The sequence below is a fragment of the Mustela putorius genome, unplaced genomic scaffold (genome assembly GCF_011764305.1).
Source record: "Mustela putorius furo isolate JIRA1106 unplaced genomic scaffold, ASM1176430v1.1 tig00000253_pilon_pilon_pilon, whole genome shotgun sequence".
Taxonomy (NCBI): domain Eukaryota; kingdom Metazoa; phylum Chordata; class Mammalia; order Carnivora; family Mustelidae; genus Mustela; species Mustela putorius.
Window position 1 is genome coordinate 3,289,420 of NW_025421329.1, and position 19,059 is coordinate 3,308,478.

Sequence of the window (19,059 nt, forward strand, 5' to 3'; positions counted from 1 at the left end):
TTCGGGTGCATGTGTCCCTTTGGATCACTACATTTGTATCTTTTAGGGTAAATACCCAATAGTGCAATTGCTGGGTCATAGGGCAGTTCTATTTTCAACATTTTGAGGAACCTCCATGCTGCTTTTTCCAGCAGTGAGGCTGCACCAGCTTGCAGCTTGCATTCCCACCAACAGTGTAGGAGGGTTCCCCTTTCTCCGCATCCTCGCCAGCATCTGTCATTTCCTGACTTGTTGATTTTAGCCATTCTGACTGGAGTGAGGTGATATCTCATTGTGGTTTTGATTTGTATTTCCCTGATGCCGAGTGATATGGAGCACTTTTTTCATGTGTCTGTTGGCCATCTGGATGTCTTCTTTGCAGAAATGTCTGTTTCATGTCTTCTGCCCATTTCTTGATTGGATTATTTGTTCTTTGGGTGTTGAGTTTGCTAAGTTCTTTATAGATTCTGGACACTAGTCCTTTATCTGATATGTCGTTTGCAAATATCTTCTCCCATTCTGTCAGTTGTCTTTTGATTTTGTTAACTGTTTCCTTTGCTGTGCAAAAGCTTTTGATCTTGATGAAATCCCAATAGTTCATTTTTGCCCTTGCTTCCCTTGCCTTTTGCGTTGTTCCTAGGAAGATGTTGCTGCGGCAGAGGTCGAAGAGGTTGCTGCCCGTGTTCTCCTCAAGGATTTTGATGGATTCCTTTCGTACATTGAGGTCCTTCATCCATTTTGAGTCTATTTTTGTGTGTGGTGGTGTAAGGAAATGGTCCAATTTCATTTTTTCTGCATGTGGCTGTCCAATTTTCCCAGCACCATTTATTGAAAAGGCTGTCTTTTTTCCATTGGACATTCTTTCCTGCTTTGTCGAAGATTAGTTGACCATAGATTTGAGGGTCTATTTCTGGGCTCTCTATTCTGTGTTCCATTGATCTATGGTGTCTGTTTTTTGTGCCAGTACCATGCTGTCTTGATGATGACAGCTTTGTAATAGAGCTTGAAGTCCGGAATTGTGATGCCACCAACGTTGGCTTTCTTTTTCAATATCCCTTTGGCTATTCGAGGTCTTTTCTGGTTCCATATGAATTTTAGAATTATTTGTTCCATTTTTTGAAAAAAAGATGGATGGTACTTTGATAGGAATTGCATTAAATGTGTAGATTGCTTTAGGTAGCATAGACATTTTCACAATATTTATTCTTCCAATCCAGGAGCATGGAACATTTTTCCATTTTCTTTGTGTCTTCCTCAATTTCTTTCATGAGTACTTTATAGTTTTCTGAGTATAGATTCTGTGTCTCTTTGGTTAGGTTTATTCCTAGGTATCTTATGGTTTTGGATGCAATTGTAAATGGGATTGACTCCTTAATATCTCTTTCTTCTGTCTTGCTGTTGGTGTAGAGAAATGCAACTGATTTCTGTGCATTGATTTTATATCCTGACACTTTACTGAATTCCTGTATAAGTTCTAGCAGTTTTGGAGTGGAGTCTTTTGGGTTTTCCACATATATAGTATCATATCATCTGCGAAGAGTGATAATTTGACTTCTTCTTTGCCGATTTGGATGCCTTTAATTTCCTTTTGTTGTCTGATTGCTGAGGCTAGGACCTCTAGTACGATGTTGAATAGCAGTGGTGATAATGGACATCCCTGCCGTGTTCCTGACCTTAGCGGAAAAGCTTTCAGTTTTTCTCCATTGAGAATGATATTTGCGGTGGGTTTTTCATAGATGGCTTTGATGATATTGAGGTATGTGCCCTCTATCCCTACACTTTGAAGAGTTTTGATCAGGAAGGGATGTTGTACTTTGTCAAATGCTTTTTCAGCATCTATTGAGAGTATCATATGGTTCTTGTTCTTACTTTTATTGATGTGTTGTATCACATTGACTGATTTGCGGATGTTGAACCAACCTTGCAGCCCTGGAATAAATCCCACTTGGTCGTGGTGAATAATCTTTTTAATGTACTGTTGAATCCTATTGGCTAGTATTTGTTGTTGAGTATTTTTGCATCTGTGTTCATCAAGGATATCGGTCTATAGCTCTCTTTTTTTTGGTGGGATCCTTGTCTGGTTTTGGGATCAAGGTGATGCTGGCCTCATAAAATGAGTTTGGAAGTTTTTCCTTCCATTTCTATTTTTTTGGAACAGTTTCAGGAGAATAGGAATTAGTTCTTCTTTAAATGTTTGGTAGAATTCCCCCGGGAAGCCGTCTGGCCCTGGGCTTTTGTTTGTTTGGAGATTTTTAATGACTGTTTCAATCTCCCTACTGGTTATGGGTCTGTTCAGGCTTTCTATTTCTTCCTGGTTCAGTTGTGGTAGTTTATATGTTTCTAGGAATGCATCCATTTCTTCCAGATTGTCAAATTTATTGCCGTAGAGTTGCTCATAGTATGTTCTTATAATAGTTTGTATTTCTCTTGGTGTGTTAGTTGTGATCTCTCCTCTTTCATTCATGATTTTATTTATTTGGGTCCTTTCTCTTTTCTTTTTGATAAGTCGGGCCAGGGGTTTATCAATTTTATTAATTCTTTCAAAGAACCAGCTCCTAGTTTCGTTGATTTGTTCTATTGTTTTTTTTGGTTTCTATTTCATTGATTTCTGCTCTGATCTTTATGATTTCTCTTCTCCTGCTGGGCTTAGGGTTTCTTTCTTGTTCTTTCTCCAGCTCCTTTAGGTGTAGGGTTAGGTTGTGTACCTGAGACCTTTCTTGTTTCTTGAGAAAGGCTTGTACCGCTATATATTTTCCTCTCAGGACTGCCTTTGTTGTGTCCCACAGATTTTGAACCGTTGTGTTTTCATTATCATTTGTTTCCATGATTTTTTTCAATTCTTCTTTAATTTCCCGGTTGACCCATTCATTCTTTAGAAGGATACTGTTTAGTCTCCATGTATTTGGGTTCTTTCCAAACTTCCTTTTGTGGTTGAGTTCTAGCTTTAGAGCATTGTGGTCTGAAAATATGCAGGGAATGATCCCAATCTTTTGATACCGGTTGAGTCCTGATTTAGGACCGAGGATGTGATCTATTCTGGAGAATGTTCCATGTGCACTAGAGAAGAATGTGTATTCTGTTGCTTTGGGATGAAATATTCTGAATATATCTGTGATGTCCATCTGGTCCAGTGTGTCATTTAAGGCCTTTATATCCTTGCTGATCTTTGCTTGGATGACCTGTCCATTTCAGTGAGGGGAGTGTTAAAGTCCCCTACTATCATTGTATTATTGTTGATGTGTTTCTTTGATTTTGTTATTAATTGGTTTTTATATAGTTGGCTGCTCCCACATTGGGGGCATAGATATTTAAAATTGTTAAATCTTCTTGTTGGACAGACCCTTTGAGTATGATATAGTGTCCCTTCCTCATCTCTTATTATAGTCTTTGGCTTAAAATCTAATTGATCTGATATAAGGATTGCCACTCCTGCTTTCTTCTGATGTCCATTAGCATGGTAAATTCTTTTCCCACCCCCTCACTTTAAATCTGGAGGGTGTCTTCGGGCTTAAAATGTGTTTCTTGGAGGCAACATATAGATGGGTTTTGTTTTTTTTTCCATTCTGATACCCTGTGTCTTTTGACAGGGGCATTTTAGCCCATTCACATTCAGGGTAACTATTGAGAGATATGAATTTAGTGCCATTGTATTGCCTGTAAGGTGACTGTTACTGTATATGGTCTCTGTTCCTTTCTGATCTACCACTTGTAGGCTCTCTCTTTGCTTAGAGGACCCCTTTTCAAGATTTCCTGTAGAGCTGGTTTGGTATTTGCAAATTCTTTCAGTTGTTGTGTTTGTCCTGGAAGCTTTTAATCTCTCCTTCTATTTTCAATGATAGCCTAGCTGGATATAGTATTCTTGGCTGCATGTTTTTTCTCGTTTAGTGCTCTGAAAATATCATGCCAGCTCTTTCTGGCCTGCCAGGTCTCTGTGGATAAGTCAGCTGCCAATCTAATATTTTTTACCATTGTATGTTTACAGACTTCTTTTTCCCGGGCTGCTTTCAGGATTTTCTCTCTTTGTCATTGAGACTTGTAAATTTTACTATTAGGTGACGGGGGTGTGGGCCTATTCTTATTGATTTTGAGGGGCATTCTCTGAACCTCCTGAATTTTGATGCTCGTTCCCTTTGCCATATTGGGGAAATTCTCCCCAATAATTCTCTCCAGTATACCTTCTGCTCCCCTCTCACTTTCTTCTTCTTCTGGAATCCCAATTAATCTAATGTTGTTTCGTCTTATGGTGTCACTTATCTCTCGAATTCTCCCCTCATGGTCCAGTAGCTGTTTGTCCCTCTTTTGCTCAGCTTCTTTATTCTCTGTCATTTGGTCTTCTATATCACTAATTCTTTCTTCTGCCTCATTTATCCTAGCAGTGAGAGCCTCCATTTTTGATTGCACCTCATTAATAGCTTTTTGATTTCACCTTGGTTAGATTTTAGTTCTTTTATTTCTCCAGAAAGGGCTTTTATATCTCTCGAGAGGGTTTCTCTAATATCTTCCATGCCTTTTTCGAGCCCGGCTAGAACCTTGAGAATTGTCATTCTGAACTCTAGATCTGACATATTACCGATGTCTGTATTGATTAGGTCCCTAGCCTTCGGTACTTACTGCCTCTTGTTCTTTTTTTTTGTGTTGAATTTTTACGTCTTGTCATTTTGTCCAGATAAGAGTAAATGAAGGGGCAAGTAAAATACTAAAAGGGTGGCAACAACCCCAGGAAAATATGCTTTAACCAAATTAGAAGAGATCCAAAATCGTGAGTGGGGAGAAAGGGGATAAAAAGTGGTTCAAAAAGGAAGAGAAAAAGAGAGAAAAAAAAAAAAAAAAAAAAAAAAAAAAAAAAAGAAAGAAAAGAAAAGAATTTTAAAAAAAAGAAAACACCTAAGAAAAATGTAAAAAAAATATATATATATATATTAGATAAACTAGTAAAAAATCGTTAAAAAAGAAAAAGGTAACAGTTAAAAAAAAAAATTTTACCCGAAGGCGAGAAAAAAAAAAAAAAATGAAAAAAAAAAATTAAATTAACTGCAACACTAAAAAATTCACAGGAAAAAAGCCACGAGTTCCGTGCTTGGCTTTCTCCTCCTCTGGAATTCTGCTGCTGTCCTTGGTATTGAAACCGCACTCCTTGGTAGGTGAACTTGGTCTCGGCTGGATTTCTTGTTGATCTTCTGGGGGAGGGGCCTGTTGTAGTGATTCTCAAGTGTCTTTGCCCCAGGCGGAATTACACCGCCCTTATCCGGGGCCGGGGTGAGTAATCCGCTCGGGTTTGCTTTCAGGAGCTTTTGTTCCCTGAGCGCTTTCCGTAGAGTTCCAGAGGACGGGAATACAAATGGCGGCCTCCTGGTCTCCGGGCCCGGAGGAGCCGAGAGCCCAGGGCCGCACTCCTCAGTGCGCCCTCAGAGAACAGCGCCCAGTTACTCCCGTCTGCCTGACCTCCGGCCGCGCTCCGAGCTCACCGAGCCTGCGACCGGTTCAAGGTAAACCCGAGCTGCGAGCTGACTGTCAGCTCTGTCTCTGTAGCCGGCTTTCCCGTTCCAATACCCGCAAGCTCTGCGACACTCAGACACCCCCGATCCTTCTGTGACCCTGCGGGACCTGAGGCCACGCTGACCCCGCGTGGGCTTCGCCCCGGTTTAGCCTCTGGAGCGATGTCCCTCAGCGGAACAGACTTTTAAAAGTCCTGATTTTGTGCGCGGTTGCTCCGCCGCTTGCCGGGAGCCGGCCCCTCCCCCCGGGGTCTATCTTCCCGTCGCTTTGGATTCACTTCTCCGCCGGTCCTACCTTTCAGAAAGTGGTTGATTTTCTGTTTCCAGAATTGCTGTTCTTCTTCTCTTCGATCTGCCGATGGATTTTCAGGTGTTTGCAATCTTTAGATAAGCTATCTAGCTGATCTCCGGCTAGCTGAAGTAGTCTCAGCTTGCTACTTCTCCGCCATCTTGACTCCTCCTCTGGGCATGATTCTTGACTTCACCACGTTCCATCTCTAAGGCTACCACCCAGATCCAAGCTACTCTCCCCTCGCCACCTTTCTGGGGCTTCAGTGCCTTAGATTAAATGTCCCCTCCTCAGAAAGCCCTCCCTGATCATGCCATCAAATACTGCTCAAGACATTTCATTTCCTTTTCCCTTTCTGCACTTATTTGTAAAATTACCTGTGACTGCCTCTCTCCTCTGGCCAGCTATAAAGGGACCCTGTAGGGGCTGCTGGCAACTGTGCCCCTGGGCTAGAGCCCTGCCCCACATCCACAGAAGGTACACAGAAAAGACATGTTGATTGATGAGTGTCCTTTATACAGAAGACCAAAACCAGGATGATGAAAATGGAGGAATGTACAGTGAGGAAGGAACACTGACTCTTGACTGGATGACATCTTCCAGAGGAGCTGGCCTGGGTACTGTGCTTTAAAGGACAAGTATGTGCACCTGAGAACGCATACCAGGCTCTGCAACTGGCAAAAGACAAGGCCCAAAGGCATGGCTAGTCCAGGAAGTCTGAACAATGGAAAGGGTCCCTGAAATGGCAGGAATCCAGAGCATGCACACAGACGCACTGAGAGGACAGATCACACAGCGGGGGGCCTGACTGACCCAGTTAGGAAGTGGGATTTTTTTTTTTTAGACCATGGAAAGTCACTGAAAAGTTCTGAAGGTGAAAAATTAGATACTCTAAACTACCTTTCATAAACATTGAGAGAAACTGTTGTAACTTAAAAACCAGCAAACCACCAAAAGTGGCATCACTTTGAAGAGGACTAAGTACACCTCCACCTATGTTTGGAGGAGAAAAAGAAAGGATTTGGCTGCCATCTGTAAATGTAAGGAAGAGAGGGGCTCACAGTCGGTGACCCTGGGTCTCCAAGAGGTGAGCTGACAGCAGGTCAGTTTTTGGGTTTTCGAAGACACTGAAAAGCCATGTTAGCATTTCCAAATGGTTTCAAAGTAAAAAGGCACCAGGATCGAGGACAGTGAAGCTAGTATCTGGATTCCAGGACTGGGGCCGGGTGCAGGTTGGGGAGATGGTTCCAAGCAAGCATGCTACACATTCCAGAATGTTTTGTCAAACAGTATTGAACAGACGGATAGGACTCCTCACACTGAAATTAATGCTAACGCCCTGCGTTTGATCCTGAACACAGTGAAGATAAGAATGACTCTGTCTCGGCCACAGTAATGGGCAGCTGCTCAGACTGTAAGGGATCAGGGACCTCTGACAAAACGTGCCTTCCAAAACATCGAGAACCCAGGCACTCAGAGGGCTTTCTCAACAGGGCTTATTCAAGGCCAGTTTATCTGAAGAGCGCCACTCTCAACAGCGCTGTAGCCACAGGCGACAGCTGACCCGTACAGACAAAGCCAGTTAACCGTGCCCTGTGCTTGCATGAGTTCTGGAGGGAGGGAGAGGCCCAGGAGCCTGCAGTCACGATATTGCATTAACTGGGGGCTGATTTTTTTCCCCCTTTGGGTTTTTGTTTGTCTATTTGTTTTGGCTCAAGTAAATTGTCCAATCTGGGCCTCAGCTTGCCTATAAAATCAGGAATCCAGAAACAAAGGTCCCTCCCAGTTGTAAACTCCTGTGAAAATGAAGAAATTCCTTGCAGGTACACCGGCTTTCCACAAACCAGGGAAGGGACCTGAGCTAAGGAGGGATCCCTGCAGCTCATCCTGGTTCAATGTCCACTGAGCTGAGGTAGGGTGACAGTGGAACTGGCCCCAGGTGTGACTACACCCCTGGCTGGAGAAGGCGCCACTGCCTGGGCCGGGAATCAGTAGCGCATGCTCATACCACAGGTCTAACTGAGACCACAGGCTGGCAAGCCAGGTTAAATTCTCCACATGTCAAACCACGACAGCGTCAAGGTGAGGATTATGAGACAGTGGATGTAAGAGGCTGAGTGCAGTACCAGACACACAGCCACTCCTCAGTACAGGACAATACTAGAAGACGTTGTTGTCCATTTTATTTCACTTAGTTAGCTTTCGCATTTACCTCTGCCGCTTTCTAGGACACTCTCACTGCATGAAAGATAAAATTATAGGGCCTCATGAAACTGGAAAAGTCCCCAAAGTCCTTTCTTCCAGTTCCCTGTTCTTAGGCATTTTCACTGTCACCACATCAGCCAAGCAGACGGCCCAAGGCCACCCAGACACGAAGTCCATCTAAAACACGATTGTTTGTGTCCTCAGGGGTCCCCCCAGGGCCTGTAAGTAATGAGTATAAATTCTCGTACTCCCTGATGCCCTAAAAATCAAAGTTGTCTGTTATGACAAGAAGTTTACAAAATGAAATGAAAGTGCCTAAGACCAGGAGATCATGCACTGAGTAATCAGAGAGTCAATTCTAAAATATGAGACAATGACAAAAGTGATGACAAAGTCTGTAACAGTCCTCACTAATGATTCTTATGATGTGAAGCAAAAAATCCGAATACACAATCCCATTTATGTCGTGATTACAGTGAAGTACAATTATGTACGTACAGAGCAAGCGCTGGCGAGTGACATGGAAAATGACAAAGGCTGATCTGCTATGGAGGTGCGACTGCAGTAGCCTCACTTTTATTGAGTGACTCGAGTGGGGCTGGCACAATAAACACACCAGTGACAGTCACAGGGAAGGAGGCGCTGCCGTTCACTTACCCCGGGTTGTACAACATGACCGCGGACAGGTTCTCACAGGACTTGGAGAGGTCAGTCATGGACAAGCTGAAGGAGGACAGAAGGCCACTCTAAGAGCAGACACAGGGCAGAGCGGTTACCTCAGCGGGGAAGAGAGGGCCAGCGCCCTGGACTCGCTGCTTTCACCTGGTGAGAAGCAATGAGGTGCACACACACCCACCCACCCCCCACCCTCCATTAGCATGCACCGTAACTGGTCTATCCCAGGACGGCACATCACGGACAGCCGGGCGATGGATGCCACTCAGACCCAAGCCCCGGCTAAGCCCAGCAGGGCCCCCGGGGCCTCTACACGTCCAGACTGGCGAAGCTAGCCAGGACCTTTACCACCATGGGGCTCTCCACGACCACACCACATGGAAGTGGCGGGAAGGGTCACCCTCGTTGCTGGCAGGAGCCCTGTCCTGTTCTCAGCAGCACTCACTACATGAACTGAGGGAGAAAGGTGAGGAGGTCGAGGGAGACCCAAAAAGGAAGAGCTTAACCTGTTTGCTTCCGAGGAAAGGTACTGGCAAATATATTTTCCTCCCTCTTGCCCTCTGCAACTGTGAACCAAAGGGGACCCTTCAAGGAGACCCTGGGCCAGAACAGATAAGAGGCTTCACTGGCAGCCCCAGAGAAGGCTGGGGTTTGCAGCTTTCTTATTTCCCATTGAAGGCACTGGCGCCCTCGGGCAGCCCTCACGAAAGGCGGTAGACATGCAGGGGGCTATATGACTCGGGGTAAAGGGCAAACACTAAAGGTCAGCAGGTCAGGGCTGCAGCACAGGTTCACCACTTGCTGGTGAGGGAACAAGTGAGTCTCAGTTGCTTATCTTGATCATCTGTGACATGGGGATAGGAATAGCCACTGGGCAGATAAAGCAGTGCAATACGTGTAGAAGTTTCATACAGTGCCTGGCTCCTAGAAACGTTAGCTGTCCTCTCTACTTTCCTCGGCCTGAGGACAGTACAGTGTCCCCATACAGATTTCTCTCTCATCTCCCCCTCTCTCTCAGGTCCTCCACTCAACTCCCCTGCCCAAGACTTCAAGTGCTCTTCGGATGTGTCTATCCAACAGCTGTCTTAAACACACCCCCTCTCTGATTCACACCCCAACCAAAAGTCCAATTCGCTGTGGTTGAAAATAAGGTTAACTCCTAAAACAGATCCTCACATGTGGAAGTCACTCTCTACGTAATGCAAAAACAATGCCTAGCTCTTTTGGGGGCTGGAGGGGTGAAGAGAAGGGTCTAGAAGGAGCCATTTCTCCTGCTCTGGACTTCACCAGCTTGCTGTCCTACTCAATCAGCCAATCAGCCAATGAGCAACAGCTCCCTAAAATCAGTGCATGCTACAGAACGACTTTTCCGGTTCCAGATTCCGGAAAATCAAAATCAAGCCCCAGCCCCACCAGGATCAGAGTTGGCTCCTGGAGATTTTAGGTTCCCTACCTTCCTCTTCTCCCTGAGCTTGGCAGCCTCCTTAGGGTGGTTAAAGCGAAACATATTGGTTCTTCCCAATAGTATCACAGCACCTAAGAACATACAAAAACACAAGTAAGCAAATTGGTTGGTTGACAACATCATATTGTGGAATTTTACAGTTGAAATGTAATTTCCAGTGTGCTATAAAACAGTAATAATAAGGGAAAGCCTTAGTCTCCAAAGTCTGCTTATATAAGCCAATTTTAAATCTGCAAATATTCTTATTTTTACAGCCAAGTGTCACAATACTTATGTTACCAAGACAGAAGTAATGGATTCCAGCATTATATTACAAGATTTAAAACTTAATATCCAGATAATTATACTCTTGATTTTGAGAAGAAAAAAAGAAATACATCCTGCAAAGTGATGCTGTACTACCAAGCAAATCATATGGTCTCAAACTTGGGAAATCTTTATTAATGCCAACAAAAGAAGAGATCCCAAAGGAAAGTGCTTTCAAAGGAAAACATGGCAAAATCGGTGGAGTCCAGGAACCACTACTAAAATCAACTTCAGAACGTAACAGGAAAGAACTTGTGTACACGTAGGGTCTATTTCCATGTGGAAACACTGCTTCTTGTTAAAAGCCTCTTAAAATTTAGATGGCCACATCAGACATATGAGGAAGGCTCCCTTTGACTGACCAGGGTCTTCCTTGTTTGGAAAATGCAGAAGAGGTAAAAGAATTCAATGTAAAAAACAAAGGTAACAAAAATGTTAGGTGGAGGGCACATTTCAGCATGATTAAGCAAATAATCAAACAAACACTCTCTATGGCTAAGAACTGTTCAGAGCTGGCCCGGCTGCCGTGCAAGGCAGTGAGCTCCTAGTCACTGGAGGCACCTAAGTAAGGGAAGCGATGTTCCAGAAGAGATTCACTGCGTTCTCTGGTCCCAACCCTATCCGAGAGTCTACCACACCTCAGAAAGACAGCCCCATGATCAGGCTTTGCCCAGAAAAAGAATGCAACTTATTTGTAAGACAGGACACACCTGCACTGAAGTGAACCACACAAGATGGCAGAGGTGTTGAGCATCTGAGTGACACACGCAAGGCTGACATAGGTGGGGACACAGCAAAGCTGGGTCTCACATGGCAGCGAGAGGACAGGGAAGATGGTTCCAGTTTGGGGTAACCATGGGGAAGGGCTAAGCCTTAGCAGGAGAACAGCCCTGTCATGTTTCAGGAGAGGAGGGAGTCAAGTCCACCCAAAACGCAGGGCATCAGAAATAGCAGCAAGAATAGATACTGGACAGATGACGGAGAAACATACCGCGAGGACCTGGAGAGATGGGGAACATGCACCAAAAGTTACAAAATGATAGCCAGAGAAAATCTCCAGCTCATAGATGTTTTGTGTACCCCATGAAACTTTTAAAAACTGAAATTACTAGCTGCCAACTGGCAAAAATCTGCAGTTTTCACATAAAGCTCTGAGTTTCTGATTTCTTTTTGAAACTTAGAAGGTATGGTACAGTAGATCTTATTGCCCCTTGGCAAAAACGCCTAAGCTGCTTTAGACATGTGACCTCTTGGTGACCTCTTGATACCTGTCGTCACCTCTTGGTGACCACAGGTATCATCAACCTCTGCCCTTGGCTACTATTTCCACCTGGACATTGCAAGTAATATCGTAGCTGTAGGGAGCTACTTTAGGGCTTCAGACCAGTAATCCACCTGCCTACTCAATATATGCCTTCATGTTTTCAAAAGAATTTCAAATTCAACATGGCTGAAACCGAAGGGGTTTAGATCATAACCCCAGGGAGCAAATGAAGGGTCGGTTGTGGTGGTTGTCATCATTCAGTGGAAATGGAGTCAATATGGAAAGAAGAACACAGCTTTCAGGAGACTTAGATGGACAGCAGTGCATACTAACCAATTTACAATCTATGTATCCCCCCTCATGTAAAACTGCATTCGTATATTTTCCAATTATGGAAAGGCACCACGGCTGTAATTAAGAAAGGTGCTTTCCATGCCTCTCATGACCACGGCTCAAAAAGGGGTGGCATACAAAGAAGTCAAAAGTTAAGCAGCCATGTCTAGGATATACGTATATTTAATGCTCTCAAAGTGAAATTAGAGATTAATAAGGCAATCACATTCAGTGTGTTAATTACATTTAATCCAATTCTTTTTTTTTCCTTTTAATCAAATGCCTAGCCATGCAGGTTGAAAATTGCTAAAATATGTTAATGGAAAAAGAGAATGGGATTTCAGAGACATATTTCATATCATATTAAATCACTGAAAATAATCTTGCCACCCATGTATTTCCATGAAATATATATAAAAATCCCTCTAAGAGTTATAAAAGAAAACAAAACTACCTATGACCATTCCTTGTTTCCATTTAAATAAGGTACACAAACTGCCTGGCATATAAGAAGAGGTTCTGTTAAGGCTGGCTTCTATTTCATTAGATTCCTTTACATAACAAACCTAGTGACTTAAAACATTTGCTTCATTTTTACCTTATGCTGCTGTTAATTCCTTCATTCATTCAACAAGCACCTCAAGAACCAGACCACATGCTACAGAGTCATACACATGCCTTGCCCTTGTAGGAGGGAGAGGTGAATAACAAAAAAACAAACAAACAAAAAAAAACACTCCACAATCAGATGCAAAGCTACAACTGAATGAAAGATCCCCTGCCATAAGAAGGCTGATTATAGTGGAGATTAGGGACAGAGGCCCTGAGGGAGGTGGGAAGTGGTGCCCAAGACAAGCTCTGAGGATGAAGCAGGAGGAGCAAGGGAGGGCGCTATGTAAAGGTCCTCCAGGAGTTAAAGATGAAGGCAGTGGTGGTGGCGGTGAAGACAGTTAAATACTTACAGCAGAGGAAACAGGGAAGAACAGTACACATGATGAAGCTTAAGGGAACAGACTACATAGACTTTTTCAAGATACAGTGAAGCAACTTTTATTTCATGTAGCTTCAGAGGAAGACAGTGAAGGGCTTTGTGCAGCAGCATTACATGATTAGAGGAGAGCAAAGGAGAGTCTGGGCAGAAAGTTCATTCCTTCAACTGTTTAAAGAAGGAACCAGGGGCACCTGGGTGGCTCAGTGGGTTAAAGCCTCTGCCTTCGGCTCGGGTCATGATCCCAGAGTCCTGGGATCGAGCCCCACATCAGGCTCTCTGCTCAGCAGGGAGCCTGCTTCCCTTCCTCTCTCTTTGCCTGCCTCTCTGCCTACTTGTGATCTCTGTCTGTCAAATAAATAAAAATCTTAAAAAAAAAAAAAAAAAAGAAGGAAGCAAAGCGGGCAGGAATAGATGAAGATAAACAAGGTAGGAGGCAACTGCAAGTGTCCAGGTCAAAGGCAACAGCGGTTCAGCACTGGACTGGAGAGGAGGGAAGGAGGAAAATAAACAAGCCAGGAAGACATTTGGGGACAGGATTAAGAGGACTCCATGATGGGCTACATATGGGGACAAGGGAGGTGAAGGAGATGCTCCTGCGTTTTGGCTTTGAATAAGGTTGGACAGGGCACTGTTCACACAGATTAAGAACACTGGAAAAGGACGGACATTGGGGTGGGAAAGAAATCGTGAGCTTGGTTTTACACATAATAAATCTGAGACGCTTTTGGCAGGTGGAAATATGAAGCTCTAGAAGAAAAACCTGGGACATCTATCAATCTCTCGGTCTGTCTACCAACTTACCTACAGACCTACTTACTCTCAAATACATATAAATACATATAAAACATAAATGTACATATAAAATACAAATATATATAAAACATATATACACACATGAACATACGTAAGTGTACATAGCTACCTAACACTTGTGTGTAAGGATGAGACCCAGAACGTATGCCTTGCCCCAAACTTTTGATATGGCCAAGGGCAAGCTAAGCTTAACCTCTCCAGAATTCAGTTCCTTTTCTAGTCATCAAACTGGATACTTTCTAAGGCTCCTTCAGATCTTAAACTCTCTTTAACTATGAACTACTCCTTGATCTGAGGTTAACATGATTAATCACAGCAGATGGACTTTTCTGATGCACTTAGTTTGTAATTTTCGGAGCATATCTAAGCCTCCTTGAAATATATGACAGCTTCTCTGAGATTATCTCAGAGCCTGTTAAATACCACAAGGTAGACAAATTCCAGATGGTCTTTAAAGGAAATGGAAAGGAAATGACATTGTAAAAGAGGACTCAGAGGCACTTGTTAACAACCCCCCCCCCACAAAAAGTCACTTAAATCTCCGTGAATGAAACCACTGGATGCTGATTTCATAGATTTTCTGCTTCAGTATTTCAGTACACTGAAAATGAAACTAAACATGTAAACATTTCTAGGGATTTCCAAGGAGTATAGTGACAAAAATCATTAATGTCACTATTAATTACCCTCCTCAAATTTTATGTGAGATTTTCTAATTCTGCTAACTGCACAAGTAAATCAACTCTTTTTTTTCCTATTAAATGCTGTCATATGAATATTTCTGAGGTGACAGTGTACAAATTAATTAATTCTGGGTTATAATTAACGGAAACCTATAAGAAAACTGTATTCCCAAAAGTGAATGGTCCAATGTGATATGAGTTTAGAGGCTGGAAAATACGGGGCCTTGTGACATTCTGCTTCAAGCTCTAAATTCTGAATTTAATCACTTTAGAAAGCCCCATCCCACCCCCCATACATACAGACAGGCTACAACACACTATTAAAGCATGCCTGGTGAGAGAGGTTTTCATTTTGGGTATAATCACCAGAAAAGCGAAGCTCTGCCTGGGAACATAATTTTCTAGAATGGTACTGAGATGTAGGTTGGGGTGAAGCAAGATGGGTGAAGTTTTTTTTTTTTTTAATCTTTTTTTTAAGATGTTATTTATTTATTTGACAGACAGAGATCACAAGTAGGCAGAGAGGCAGGCAGAGAGAGAGAGGAGGAAGCAGGCTCCCCACGGAGCAGAGAGCCTGATGTGGGGCTCAATCCCAGGACCCTGGGATCATGACCTGAGCCCAAGGCAGAGGCTTTAGCCCACTGAGCCACCCAGGCACCCAGGATGGGTGAAGTTCTTAAAATGTGCTTATAAGGGATAATTTTCCTTTGGATTTAAAACATCTGCAAAATACTTGTATTAAAATAAGCTATGATGATGGCACCATCGGAGGACCCGATAAAGAGAAGGACTAATTTCCACTAATACATGCCAGACCTTGAGAACACATTACTTAATATGCTCAAAGGCCTTGGACTCTTATGACATTGGTGTTATTATTTCAGACACCTGACTTATAGTAATTTTTCTCTAACTCAAAATGGCTTTGGGCAGAGAGATGGGGAAGATTAAGATCTGACATGGTACTTGTGGTAAGAAAATTTCATATGAATACTAATGAATTCAAACAGGACACATGGCTTGGGGTTCACAGCTGGCTTGGAAGAGTGACAGGCACTCAGCATCAAGGGTAGCAGACGTCAGTGTCAAAGCACGCCCTCAGGTCCTCTGCTGGTGTTTGTGAAGGATATAAATACACATGATACCTTCCCAAAAAGCCACATTGGCCCAGTCCCGTCCCTTTCAGCATTTGTAATTCAAATATGGATTTACAATTTCCTGTTTTAGATAAATCACTTAAACTCTTGTTTACTCTTGGTAAAGTAAAAATTGCAAACCTGGATTGTGAGACTCTGGAAAAGAAAGTAAATCGATTTTCAGTCTTTGTTATTGAGGTTTCCAGCCAAATAATCCATCAAGAATTATTTGCCCAACTGTGTGCACGTGCTGAACCTGGAGCTGTGGAAAATTCTAAGATGCTCTAGTCCCATCCCCCAATAAATGTTAGGATGGGGGTGGGGGTGGCATACATGGGAACGGAATTTTTTTCTTCTGAAAGCCTCAGGGGAAATAAAAAAGAGTATATGGAACAAGTCTCATCCTTCTGAAAGAAAATGCAGAAAGTGTATGAAATAAGTAGAGGGTGATTCCAGACAGTAGATCATAAAATGGCAAATTCTAAGGTACTGAATGGAAGGCATTATACTAAGTGGTCAAGCTATTAGTAACTTTACTTTGTTTCATAGTCTTTGTTACCAACAACTCCACTTATTCTGTTAGTAACAAGCTCAACTATTCAGTTCTAGCCTCCTACACACTCCAAGCTGTCAATATTTTATTGTTCCTTCCAAAACAGTTCTTCCAAAACATTTCCCTTCTCTCTAAGCAATAATGGTCTCTTACCTCCATTTGTCCCTTTTGTTACTGCCCATCTCCAAGCTCCCTTGGGCTACATACACACTGCACCGTCCTTCACTTCAGCAACCACATTGTGCGCCTACCGCACAGTGTCCAGTCTGTGGTTCCCAGGTCCTACTACACACCCACTATGAATGACTCAGCAGCCCTGGCCCCCACTGCCCCGTCCACCTCACCTACCTTCCAGGCTTCAGACATTTCTTCACTATGCACTTTGGTCAAGTATGTCTACGTCACATGTATGTCACTTCTCCACCACAGGCCATTATGACAAGATACCTCATCCACTTCAGAATTCAGCTTTGGGTAAGTTTCTCCTTTTTTGGCAGTCTACAGCACATCAGCAGAGGGGTTTCAGTTCTGCACCAGATGGAATAAGCACTCCCTGCCCTGTCTCTCCCACTGGAAGCCACTAGAGTGTGAAGAGAATACAGGCTGCAGCTGGTTGAGGGCCCTGAGTAGTAGGCAGGCTGAAGAAGACAGGGATCTGAAGCACTGGTTGGGGCAAGGGGAATTTACCACTTTCCCCCTCCAGTGTTCCCCAGCTTAGCTGGGAGGAAATAAAAAAGCTGACATCAGCACAAATGAGAACTCCAGGAGATGCCTTCTAGTGAAGGTTGGAGGAGGAGCAAGAGGGTTCCCTGACAGCAACATAGTGGGGGTTGGAGGGATGCCTAAACTTACAAGGAAGGGGGAAATCTCTCTCCAATTAGAGGGTGGGGCAAACCCTTGTTGCTTCTTCCTCTCTCTGCCCACTGACTTCCACTTGGGCACAAGAGCAGGAAGAACATGAAACATGAAAGAGGACTAGACAGGTTCAGATTTCTAGCCAGATGACAGAAAAGGAAAGACTCTTCAGTGTTGACAAAGAAGGATAAGTTGAAGAAATCAACCTCACAGAATTGTTTATGAATTGAAGCATTTAGATTTGACCTTCAATAGCACACAAAGACTTCAAGAACTGACCTAAGATACAAACCACTGCTCGGGTCCCAGACTGACTCTTGGGTAGCACACACATGGGGCAGACCAGAATAGCACAAAGCCTTTGAAAACTGAACTGGCACTGAAGCCAGAACCACAGCCCACGGAGGCTAATTCTAATTTATAGTCTGAATCCAACCAGGTCCACTGTCTGCTAAAACAAAACAAAGCAAAATCAATGTTTCCCAGAGGTTTTCAACAGGACTCAGAGTCTCATAACAAAATATCAGAAATGTCCAGGATGCAATCTAGTATTACTCAGCATATGAAGAACTGGGAAAATCTCGATGTGCATGGCAAAAAAAAAAAAAAAAAAAAAAAAAAAAAATCAAGAGATGTTATGTGGAGATCACAGAGATGTTGGACATATTTGATAAAGATGTTAAATCAGCTATTATAAAAATATTCAAACGCAGAATAATCTTGAAAGGTAAAATGTTTTAACCAAGAAATAAATGATATAAAAAGCAATCGATTATTACAACTAAAAAAAATACAACAAGCAAAATTGGATAGGCTCAGTAGAAGGGTGGAGAGGACGGAGAAAGAGTCCATAAACTTGAAGACAGACCAAATGAAATGACCTAATCTGAAAAGCAAAAAGAAAAAAGTTTACCAACGGGTAAAAATAAGTAAAGAGAGCCTCGGGGACCTGTGGAAACAATACTGAAATACTTATCAGTCACATAACTGGAACCCCAGAATAAGAGAAGGAAGAAAACAGAGCAGAACAAAATATTTAGACAAAGAATGTCTGAAAAATTCCCAAATCTGGAGAAAGACATGAACCTACAGATTCAAGAAAATCCAAAGATCCAAGATCCAAAATGGGTAAATGCCAAGAAACCCATGCCAAGGCACAGTGTCAAGCCTCCCTATGGGATGTGAAGTTCAAAGTTTTAACATCTAAAAAGGAACAGAGAGATTATGAAAAATAGATGTGTTGATCTAATAAGAGAAGATGAAGCAAATAAGAGAAGAAGACTTTAAAGAGACTGACATTTGGATATTGTGTACACCAACATCTGGGCACCAAAAAACCACCTTCAATGTGATTGGTTTGGGTGAGCAGAACTCCCATTAAATATTCATCAGCATCACCTGTACAACTCGTGAAAAACTGAAGTGAGGGAAAAATCTAATGATCTTAAGGGCTTATAAGCAAGTAGAGGTGAGTTCAATGGGAGGCCAGCCACCGAAATCTGCCGACTGCCTGTAGTGTTCAAAAGGACTCTTGTTCATTACATGCCTTGGCTAAACTGCTGGAAGATCCATTTCCCTTGCTGGTTCCACTAAAATTCTTTTTTTTAATTTGCCACTGAACAACTCACAGCAGCCCTAAAGCAAATGAAAATTTTATCAAAGCCTTCTCAGCTCCACTCCCCAGACAGTCACCTGTTCCCTCTTTCTGAGTGCCTGAATAGATGCAAATATATTTTGGCACTGAAGCATAACACATTCAGATGCACCTAGGTGTAAAGTCCCCAGATGCAGTTTTTGCAGCATGTGGAAAAAGAAAGATGAACATTCAACGGCTCTGACAAACTCGCAAGACGACCAAGGGAGTCCACTGATATGAATAGGAAAACTGATTACCTCGTTTAACAACTACCAGCTGTAAAATAACATTTTACAGGAAAAAGACAAAAATAAGAATAATTAACATGAGAGAATAGGTCCTAGAATTGCACAGAAAATGCTCAACTACTTTTTGAATTGT

At 42.9% G+C, this 19,059-nt stretch overlaps 1 protein-coding gene across 7 annotated transcripts in view; it reads right to left on the minus strand.

Annotated features, from left to right (window-relative positions):
• Positions 1 to 19,059, minus strand: part of KIF16B (kinesin family member 16B) — a 285,684-nt gene that overhangs the window by 118,629 nt on the left and 147,996 nt on the right. For all 7 annotated transcript variants that reach the window (XR_006606297.1, XM_013057083.2, XM_004754198.3 and 4 more), the window contains exons 16-17: positions 10,097 to 10,179; positions 8,626 to 8,714 (exon numbers count right to left, since the gene is read on the minus strand). Coding sequence is in view for 6 of the 7 variants with exons in the window: in XM_013057083.2 (XP_012912537.1) it covers positions 8,626 to 8,714; positions 10,097 to 10,179 (172 nt within the window). In the remaining variant the exon portion in view is untranslated. The remainder of the gene's footprint in view (positions 1 to 8,625; positions 8,715 to 10,096; positions 10,180 to 19,059) is intronic.